The following is a 10,617-nucleotide window of genomic DNA, read 5'->3' on the forward strand; positions in this document are numbered from 1 at the left end:
TTTGATGATGATTATTATTAATTGTGGTAAGCCTAATAAATGGAGTGTGCATGGCCCATGGAGTGTTATATCCTACATGTGAATACTTTTTTCTTTTAAATCACACGCCCTATATTTGTTTGTCATTTTACCTGAGGGACTTTAGAGCTGCTGAATTGTATGACCTTGTAGGTTAATGACAGCTCTGGAATAGAGTTGCAGTGCAGCTATCTGTATCAGGAGAGAGTAATTAGCAAGTTATTGATAGTCAGATGAAGTTGCGGCATGAATTCCAGCAAGCAGAACAATGGTGGCTTTCTAATACAGGGCTTGAGTGGACCATCCAGGTCAGGAAATAACTGTATCTTTATTATTGAAAAAAAATACTCCCAGGGTGTGGAGTCCTGTACAGATAGTAAATAATTCTACTTGAAGGCTGCTGTTCGTGCAGATATGTTATCGGGTCTCCCCACTTTTTCTGCTAAAGCTGTTCCTTACGCTCTTGATGGCCATCATTATTTTTCTGTTGTGGGCGTCGTTACTGAAAGAGCTTGCTTTGGGGAATAAATTTCTTACATCTCAGTGTCTGCAAGGATTTGTACTTTATTTGCCAGCTTTATGCTGATATAGATGGAGAACAGTTTGCTCAGAGTCCTTAAAATTACTTCCAGTCTGAATGGAGCAAAAGCAATAGATGGTCTAATGGGTGAGATTGCATCTCCTGGAGAACTATGACCTTCCACCGCTGGGTACAGGTTTGGTGCAGTGACTTATCAGCGATGCGTGTTGCCTGAGGAACCGAGGATGCTGAGCCTGGGGTGGACCTGTTGGGGTGGACCCGTTGACGGAGTTGGTGTGTTCAAATTCAAAGCAAAGGCAGGCTTGGCTGCAAGTGCAGCTTGCTCTAGAGAAATAGGCTGTGATGGGGCACGCCACTGTCTCCAATAAGCTTGTCCCTGCAAATCCTCTCTCATATTAGTGTAATCCATGCAAGCTGTAGGGCTTGCTGTGGTGTATGCATCCACACAGAAATATAGTGGGGAAGAAAACTACCATGTAAGCGGGGCTGCGAGGACCAGCTGCAGGCAGAGGATCAGTACCCCTGAGCCATTGGGCCGCCTCTTTGATCCAGCTGCCTTTTTATGGCTATTTTCTGCCCTTCTCCACTTGTAAATAACTCTGGCTTTTATTTGACCTATCTTTGGAGTGATTTTCCTCTAATCACCTTTCAGTGTCTCAGAAACCCTGCAGCACATAAAGGGAACACAAAAAGATGAGATTTTTCTCTCAGTCATTTCAGTGAATTTAAGCTTGATTGACAAGCGCTGTTCCAGTGCTGGCAACTGGGATTTCCTAGGCGTAAGTGTTAATGGATTTTTACATTAGCATTTTACATGTAAATCCCAGCTTCTGCAGCCGAGTAGCTGTTGTCCCTCAGGTGAGGCTGTTGTCTGGCAGCCTCCTGGCCTTGCCAGGGCAGGGGCGGATATTGTCTTTCCTCTTTTTCTCCAGGAGGCAGCAACATGTCGCCAGTTGTGCTTTAGCTTAGAAACTAGGGAGAGCAGCAGGGTTGTGCCTTTGTGATATGCTTGCTCTTATTTTGTCCAGTTGTTTCTTAATTAACCTGGGCATCAGCAGCTTCCACCATGTGCCCTCCTGGAGCATTTTCAGAGTTTGGTGGGTTTTGTGTTCCAGAGTCATTTTGGTGACAGGTTAATCCTGCCAATCATTACTCATTTTCTGCTTTCTCCTGAGAAGAGTGATTTCCCCCCCGCCCCCCCCATGTAATGCATGCTTCATCTCCCCATTTAATTTGCAGAGTTTGAAAATGGTTGGCAAGTGTATCCTGAAGGCTGACAGAGAGAAAGTTGCCAAGAGCTTGGAGCTGTTGAACTTCCTCCTCAAAACTGTGACGGAGCAGGTGAGTCTGTGACCTGATGTGTGGCAAATGGCTGTACTTCTGAATACCACCAAGGCCTCTTTTAAATGTCATGCTTGGATTTTACCTTGTGGCTGCTCCATCGCTACATCCCACCTCATTTCTTACTGAAGGTACCCTTGGAGGGAATGCCTAGCTGGATTTGAGGACAGAAAAGCCCTCATGTCTGAAGCGGTGATCCATAGCTCTTGTGAGCTGATCTCCAAGTGCTTGTTGAAGGATTGTGCAGTGTTCTGCAAACACATGTGGCATCTTCTTTCTTATCAGCAGAAATACAGCCTGGGGTACAGTGAGGGTGAGCTGGGTTTTGTCCCAGATGATTGTTCTGTCCCCTCCACGGAACTCCAGAGATTTTAGTTTCCAGAAACTGAGACTTACTCAGAAGCTTTGTGAGCGAGAGTGAAGCTTTGTTCTGGGGCTTTGTTTTCCCTAATGAAAAATGGCTTTTTTGAACATGAGAAGATTTTCCTATAGGTGACAGAATAAGTCTCCAGCATGGTCTTATTTACTGGAGCAAAATACCACAAGCAGCAGAACTGCTGAAGCCCAGTTTCCTACTGATAAGCCCTGAGCTCACGCCACAGCCTGTTTCTTTGTGAAGACCTAATAGGAAAGTGGGTGGAGGAGAGAGATTATTTCCAAGGCTCTGGTAAGAACTGAATAGCCTTTGAGACACCCTGTTCTGTCTGGTTTTACTGAAATTATCCAGTGGGTTACGGAAGCTGTAGAGGCAGCCAGAGGCAGCATGATTGCGTCCTTTAGAAACCAGACTGAAAATGCTGCTGCTTTTCTTTTAGATAGGTACATAGTCATGTGTCATCTTCCCCCTGCTCCCAGCCACGGACTGAAAAGGAAAGAGGACCAAAGGACCTTTCAGTCCCTTTTATGCCAGTACAATTCTAGCTGTTAGACTCATGCCTCTCATGCTAGAGACCGAGTTTTCAAGCAAACCCTGTACCTGATGGCGTGGTGTGACTCACCAATTTTTGCCCCCAAATTGAAGTGGTATTGCAAATGGTCTCAGGGCAGCGGCTTGGAGAAGTCAGGCAGGATTGGTTATTCCTGCCATAGTCTTATCCTGAGGATGGCCTGTGCCCTGCTGCTGTGAGTGCCCCTTCTGCGTTCACTCTGCAGATTGTCTGTTTGTACTTGCCTCTTGCAGAAGCTGCGTGTGAAGTTGACGGAGCTGGACAAAGTGCTGGTAGCTCTGAACCAGCCAGAAGGCATGGGGAATTCGGCACGTCTCGACTCTCTCTACTGGAACGTCATGCGCTGGCTGAATTATACGTATGTATGCTTGGCACTCTGGCTTCTTGGCTTGCCTGGGGGACTGACTGCCTGTCCTACTTGTCTTCACTGATGTGGGGAAGTAGGAAGAGAAAGGAAGTCAAGGCACTGAGCTCAGGCTGGAGTTTGAGTTAAATGGAGCTTCTGGGCTGGTGAGGTTGAAACACTTGTTTTGCTTGTTTGGAACAATGCTAGGCTCATTGTTCCAGGTGCTTACATGCTTAGGATTGGTCCTTGATGGGAAAGGATTGTAAGGCATGTCTGATATCTGATCATGTCTTGCCAGTAGAGGTAAGACGGCTGATCACCCAAGGATACAGTGCCTGCTTTCAGCAGTCCCAAGTGGTAGCCTGGTTTAAGAGCCATCGCCAAAGTCGCAGAGGAATTTCTAGGCTAGGATGAGTCACTGAGCTCCTACCCGCATCACTATGGATTGATTCTGCAAATGTGAGGCTGGAGGGAATGCGTAGCTGTCCTGGGAAGTGACTGGATACCAGAGGGTGCACGCCAGGACCTTCAGTCCTCTCCAGTGATTTTTGGGCTCCTTAGTGTCTGGATCCCCAGCCTGATGCTTGGAGTGGTTGCCTTGCAGCTCTGAAAGCTGGGGAGCATTCAGTGTTTATGCTTTAGTGCTCCTGTGTTAAATGGCAGCTGGATTTGACTTTTGCTCCAGGGCAAAAAAAAAGCGTAGGATCTTTTCCTCCTTTCTATCAATAGCTTGCAATCAGAACTTTTGTTTCCCCTTGCTGCTGGCAGTATTTAGTGAGACACACAGCATTAGGGAATGCTGGGTGCTCTGCTCATGACTGGGAGCTGCGGTCCCAGTGTGTGGGTGGCCTGGTCTGTGGTATCTCAGCCCAGAAAGAGGCTCCGAGGGAAATGCTTGCATGTGGCTCGCTGTGAGAGGGCTCACAGGCAGGGAGGGATCATACAAGGCAGATGAAGCTGTTGTTGTGGCCCCTGCTAATGCCTTGAACAGGCTTGGAGGGCACAGTGGCCTCACCCAGCCCTGTGACACAGCTCCGGGCCCTTTTCCAGTCTCACACAGGTCCCTTGGCATCGTGCTGCCAGGGCTGGCACAATGATAAGGCCTGGTTTAGGAGCTAGTAGAGACTGCAGCTAGGAGGAAGATTGATGAGGTAGGTAACGCTGAGCTTGTGCTTGCTGTCTGAGGAAGGGATTGGGGTTCAGGGGTGCAGCCTGCTATCACTGTTGGTGCCATCTTGCTGTGACACGCAGAGATCTTTGTGCAGGTGAGTTGGAACAAGCCTACAGCAGGTGTGGTTTGTGCACAGGATCCTGGTGGAAGTGCTGAGAGGCAAGGGCTAACATCAGGTTGTCAGGATAGCATTTTTCCACCCTGAAGAGACGCAGCTTGAAAAACTCTCCAAAAAGCTTCACATTGAAAACCAGGCCATGGAATTGGAGCCTGGTTCCTTTTCAGGACTCCTGTCTGGGGACTGAGCTGGTGCAGAGCAGCATAGACTGGGTGGTGGTGAAGTTGCTGACGGACTCTGTCAGAGAACAGCAGCAGCAGAGGCTGTCTTGCATGCGTGCAAAGGCTGCCTAGATAAGACTGGAATGGTCAGTTGGGGGTTCTTACTGGAAGACCTCTTGGGATTGTTAGCACAGGGAAGGCCTTGCTGGGGCTGTCACCTTGGACAGACAGTGTCTCAGTAGCCTTGCACGGGCCCATAGGTGGGTGCGCTCGAGAAGGTGGTAAGTCCAGCGTTATCTGGTCTGTGGAATGGGGATTCTTCCTCAAGTCTCCGTGTGCCTTCTTGAGTCCTGGTCCGGCTCCCGCTGTTCTTTTAACCAGTCCCTGTGCAGACTGAGGACCACCTCCAGGGATAATGCTCATCCTCGCAGCATGCCTGTGTTTCCTGCACCTTTCTTGTGCTTCTGCCTGTTCGTGGACTGCCTGTAGCATGGATCACACTGCTCCCTGGCTGTAAACTAAGTTGCTCTTGATTTGTGGTGTTCTCTCTGCAGGAAGCCCAAGAAAGAGAAGACAGCCAATAAGCCTGTGCAAGAAGCAGAGCCGCTTAAGCGGAAGAAGAAAGGCTTCCTGCCAGAGACCAAGAAACGCAAGAATCGCAAGAAAGGCGTCCAGGAGAATGGGGTAGCACCAGTAACTAGTGAAGATGGAGAACCAGCAGCCCCAGAGGAGCAGCCCCTGGGAACAGAAACCCCCAAGCAGAAGAAAGGCCTCGTGCCCGGTAGCAGCAAACACAAGAATCAGAACAGAGGGGCCAGGGAGAATGGAGTGGCAATGGTGGGCAGTGGGGAGGAAGCTGTTAATGAAGGAGATGCTGTGGCTGACAAGAAGAAGAAGAAGAAGAAGAAAATGAACAGAAAAAGAAAAGGTGATGCAGGCAATGAAGCTGAGCAGGTTCCAGCTGCAAAGAAAACCAAGGGGGGTGTCAGCCAGGAGACCCAGCAGAAGCAGGGCAAAGCCGACCAGCAGAAGCAGGGCAAAGCCAAGAAGAAAAGAAAAGAGGAAAAAACTCCAGTGCCACAGGAGTAAACTCCATGGACTCACCCAGACCTGGCATGGCTAGCATGGCTCAGAGGACTGTTTTAATATCTTTTATAACTATAGTTTTTATGTCCTCCATGACTTTAAATAAACCTTCCATGATGCTGAGCTCTAAAGCTGCGGGTCTGACTTGTGTGGAGGGTTCAGCCTAGAGCACAGGGAGCTTCAGGAGGTCACATACCCTCCAGGCTCTGGTAGATGCCCACTCTCTCTTCTCTGGCAGTGCCAAACAGCCTGTGCTTGGGAGCACAGACTCCTGTCTCCACGATTTCCCAAGGCAGAAGTGAGAGGCTTGTTTGGATTTCTTGGAGAGTTGCGGTAGGTGTGCCAGCACACCTGAGTCGTGCGGTCAAGTCCTGTGGGAGGTTCAGAAGTAACCCCTGAAGGCACATTTCTGTCCTGCGCAGGCCCAGCAGTACTCACAGCTTTTCCAGTCTGGGAGATGCTGCCTTTTAAATGCCTGGGGTTAAATGGGCTTGCACATGCACATTCTGGAGTCAAATATATACAGTTTGGCCACTCAGGTGTCATCAGTAACTACTATGATCTGCCTTTCTTGCCTTTTTGCTGCTGGGTGCGGGAGGGGTGATGGCCCCTGTGATAGCACAGGGACATCAACAAAACAGTGAAACAATTGGACTGGTTGGTTGATTTGCCAGTCTGCCAGGCCAGCAGGCTCTGTGCAGCCATGCAAGGCACCTGTTACCAGCAGGCCTACAACAGTCTTATGAAGGTGGCTGCTTGGCATTGCATCTGCTTATTTATCCCCAGGCTCCTGAATGCCAGAATGCCGTCACCCCTTTGGAGAGCACCAGGACCGGTTCTCAGATCTGTTGGGTACCTGGTTCTTGTTGAGAGCTGAGTCTCAAAGTGTTTGAAACCCTGCTCATGTTGTAGTTGCCTCTAAAGCCTCCTCCCTCCTTTCCTCACCCCCACCTGCTGACCACCTTGCTGCTGGAGGTCGGAAGGTGTGCGTTGGTGGCTGGCCCTGACTCCTCTCCCAGCACCCGAGGGAGCAGTCCCCACGAAGGCCCAGTTGCTCTTCTTCCTCCTGCAGAGGAGTTTGGTGCTGGCTCCTGTGAGAAGCAGGCGGCTGCTGGCAGAGTGAAGGGCCCTGGAGCAGGGCTGTTCCTGCTGTGCCTTCGGCTCTCGTCCCGCAGGTGGGTCTGTACCACCAGACATAGATAAGGGCACTGGAAATGTCATGTTGCTGTTGGAGGGAGTGAGAGAAGAGCTGCAAAGGGCTGTGTTTGCCCCTGGCTATTTATCTGCCTTTGCAATGATTCTTTTCTCAAATGGCATGAAACTGCCTGGCAGACAGCTGCTGGCAGCGACGCAGACACGTTCGGTTGCAGACCCTGGGTAGGTGCAGCCCTCTTCTCCTTTCCGTGTCACAGCAGGGATCCTGCAAGTGCGCTGGCTCCTGTTAGCAGCAGGTGAGGCCTGGAGTTCCTGTGCCCACCTGCTGGCGGGGTTCAGCAGAGAACGTCCTTCCTTTCCCTGCCTTTCGCTTTTTGCCTTCACAGCTGGCTTCCTCTGGCCCTCAGGGGAGGCAGGACTGAGGAGCACTTTGTTGTTGCCTTGGAGGACGCAGCCTGTGTGGAGGAGGAGTAGGCGGACCGGAGCTGGACTCTGCAAGTCAAGCGCCCTTCAGGTAGTGGCACAAACTGGGGCAGGAGGTGAAGGGGAGCTCTGCAAGGTTGCCAAGGTCCCTTAGCATGTGAAGGGAAGCTCTCCTTTTGCCCGCACACACTAACTGTTGGCCTCCAGCCTCAGCAGGGCTTGCAGGAAGCCCCTCGTCCCCAAGCAGGATGGAGGCTTAGGCTGCAGGTAGGTGGCCAGGACAATGCAGATCAGACCTTCAGTTGACGTGGCTGGTGCCTGCATCTCTGTGTGGTGCTCCCACACTTGGAATTTCCTCACCTCAAACACCAACCAGCCCTGAGCAATTTAGGGCTGGACTCGTCCTGCTGGACCTTTTCTCCCAAGCCACTTACGAATCTGAAGGTTGTTGTAGGGTCTTGACTGCAATAGCTGCTGTTGCAGCCTGCAGAAGAGCTGCAAGTCTTTGTTCCCAGCCAGGAGGTATTGGCAATTATTACTGCCAATCTTGTCTCCAAGAAAAAGGGCGCCTCTGCTTCAGAGGGGACTGTTGGCACTGGGGATGCTGCCCTGCCTCTGCCATTTAATGCTGAAAGCTGGTTCATTGCCTTGTTAAAACCTTAATCCCAGCTAAGCCCCTGCAGATGTCTCCTGAGTGATGACTTTTCGTGTATTATGCAAATGGAGCATACAAGAGGCCAGCAGGTCAGGGCCATCCGTGTTTCATGATCCGGAGATGCTCTGAAGGGGAGCAGGGCTTTCAAATCTGAACACTGTCTTCACTAACAATTTCTTTCCTTCTTTCTGTGCCTGGAAGTAGGACAGCCTGGGACTTTGTACCTGTGCCCCTCCAGAACTAGAGGAGAATCGGCTTGCAGGTGCGGTGGGTGGGAAGCAAGGTGAGCGCACAGGTACGTGGGTGTGTTGGGAGTGGGAAGACAGCGTTAGAGCCCACCGGGCTGTCTCTTCGGATGTGCAGCAGGGCAGCAGCTTGATTGTGTTGTGGGAGCTGAGCCTGGTGCTCAAGTCAACAGGGCCTTGAGCAGCCTGGAGCAGTGCCAGGGCCATGCCGCACCAGGCTCTCCAGTTTGGATGATGCCACCTCACTCTTCTGTGGGAATGTGAGCCTGCTCCTGGGCCTGGCAGGTGATGGGCAGAGCAGGTACTGTGGCCTCACAACAGGGGCTTCTGCTTCTGTGAGCCTTCTGGGGTGAAGCCTTGCCTACGAGTGTTTCCCCCCTCTCTGCCCCGTAGAGCATGCTGAGTTGTTTTAAGGACCAGTTGAGCTCTCCATCGCTTGCAGGCTCAGAGATGCAACCACAGCCAAGCTGTGGGACAGCAGAAGGTCCTGGTGACAGTAACAGTGTTATAGAAAGAGCCTTTCACCGTGCTCTCAGCGGAGCTGCTGCAGCAGGCTGAAGCCTGCTTCCCCTGCACATGGCACATGGCAGGGCCAGTGCTTTTACTAGGGATAGGCAGCATTTTCTGTATCTACTCTTTCCAGCTTGCTGCTGCCAATATGTGACTGGTTTAAGTAGTAGGTTTTGACTGAACAGCTCACTGGAGTGAGCTGGATGAGAGCACTCTATCCAGGCAGCTCAGGCAGCAAAGGGAGGGAACCCTCATGTCTCTGCAGAGAGCGCATCTGCCCGGCACCCCCGAGCTGCCACGCTCCTGCCATGGCCACTGCTGCCGGGTGAGTTCTTGCCCACATGAGTGTGAGCTGGGGCCACGGAGGCTACCTGAGCCACTCCAGGGTATCTGCCAGGGTCACAGAGGTTAAGAGTCCATGTGGATCAGTTTGTCACTGTCCTTTTGGGAAGAGACCAGGTAAGGTCAAAGCATGAGGCCGAAGCCGTGCCAGCGGTTGTTTCTGACAGGGCTGGCAGCTGGGTAGTGCCAGCTGTCGGCTGCCAGGCTGGAGAGGTTGACTTTGACCTCCGCCGGGCCAGTGTGGAGGCTGCCGTGCTCCCGTGTGTGTTTAGTCTCCAGCGCTTGCAGAGCGGTCAAGGGGAGAAGGGACAGGAAAGCTGCGAGGCATTGTGTGAGTTGTGCTTCGGTAACAACTCTCTTGCCAATTAAATTACCTGACCTTAGGCTGGCTTTGATGCACAGTTTATCGAAAGCAGTCACTAATGCACCAAGTCAAATCGTGTTTCACTGGCACTTATTTGTGCCTTTTAACAATCACAAAGGTTTCATTTTACTTGATTTCATGTCCTGTCTATCGCTGGACCTTTAGGGCTTCAGGGGATAGAGCATGCTTTGATTTTAATGAAGCTTCTTTTCAGCTGTCCTGGGCTCGGAAGCTCTTTGGCAGTGATAAGAGCCCAAGGGTTCTTCTGAATGCAAGACAATAGCCGCAGGCCCTGGGGCACTGAGCTCAAGGGAGCGCTCCTCTGCGGGTGCACTGCTGGAGCCTGGCCTTTGTCCCAGGCATGTGGAGTCCTGGGAGGAGCAGAGCTATGAACCGCTTTCCCCTGGTGCCTGCTTCTTGTGTGAAGGCTGTAGACTGTTTTAACTGAAGTCATGATCGTTTGGTCCCAAGGTGGGTTAAGACTCTCTCCGCTGCCTATGACTGGCAGAAGAGTCCGTGCTGAATTGCCAGTGGAGGATTTGGACAGGGCATAAAGGCTGGGACAAGGCTGGCTCGTCTCTGGAGGGGAGTAAGGCTGCATGTGGCAGTCAGGTGAAGCTGGGCAGTAAAATGTGGTCCCTGCAAAGGGGATTAAAAATCTACCTGTCCCAAGCTAAGCCTGTCCTGGAACAGGCGTGTTCAGGTCTCCGTCCTCCCTCTGAATCTCATCCTTGCAGATGAGATCAGTCTTGATCAGCCTGTCGCTTTCAAACCTCTGCCATGGCAGGAGGCCCCGCAGGGGTCAAGGCAAACAGTAGCTCAGCCACTTTGCTAACAAGGCTGGTGGGGAATTAGCTGCCCTGTAGCGGTGGGATCTTGGTGATGCAGGAGAAGCCCTGGGTTTTAGTGCCAGCAGCGCGTTCCTGTGGGGTGGGAAGTGGCATAGGACAGGGCAATGCACTGGCGCTGATGTGTCGCTTGTGGCCAATATGCTTCGGCGCATCGATGCTAAGTGGCAAATATAGTAGCTGTGATCAACTCAGCAGCAGCCAGTCCTCTTCCAGCGAAAAGTAGCTGCAACAGCTTTTACTTTGAAGTGTCGGGGGACAAACCCAGAGATTTTTTCTGAGTTGCTCTTGCTGCCAAGACATGAGTCCCAAGCTTATTTTCAGCTGTTCCAGATGTGTAAAATAT

At 51.4% G+C, this 10,617-nt stretch overlaps 1 protein-coding gene across 1 annotated transcript in view; it reads left to right on the forward strand.

Annotated features, from left to right (window-relative positions):
* The window catches only part of MYBBP1A (MYB binding protein 1a), a 61,306-nt gene extending 55,454 nt beyond the window's left edge, over positions 1–5,852 (forward strand). The window contains exons 25-27 of the mRNA XM_050909101.1: positions 1,799–1,900; positions 3,081–3,205; positions 5,198–5,852. Coding sequence (XP_050765058.1) covers positions 1,799–1,900; positions 3,081–3,205; positions 5,198–5,732 — 762 coding nt within the window. The 3' untranslated portion in view covers positions 5,733–5,852. The remainder of the gene's footprint in view (positions 1–1,798; positions 1,901–3,080; positions 3,206–5,197) is intronic.
* Positions 5,853–10,617: the final 4,765 nt, after the last annotated feature.

The sequence above is a fragment of the Gymnogyps californianus genome, chromosome 20 (genome assembly GCF_018139145.2).
Source record: "Gymnogyps californianus isolate 813 chromosome 20, ASM1813914v2, whole genome shotgun sequence".
NCBI lineage: Eukaryota > Metazoa > Chordata > Aves > Accipitriformes > Cathartidae > Gymnogyps > Gymnogyps californianus.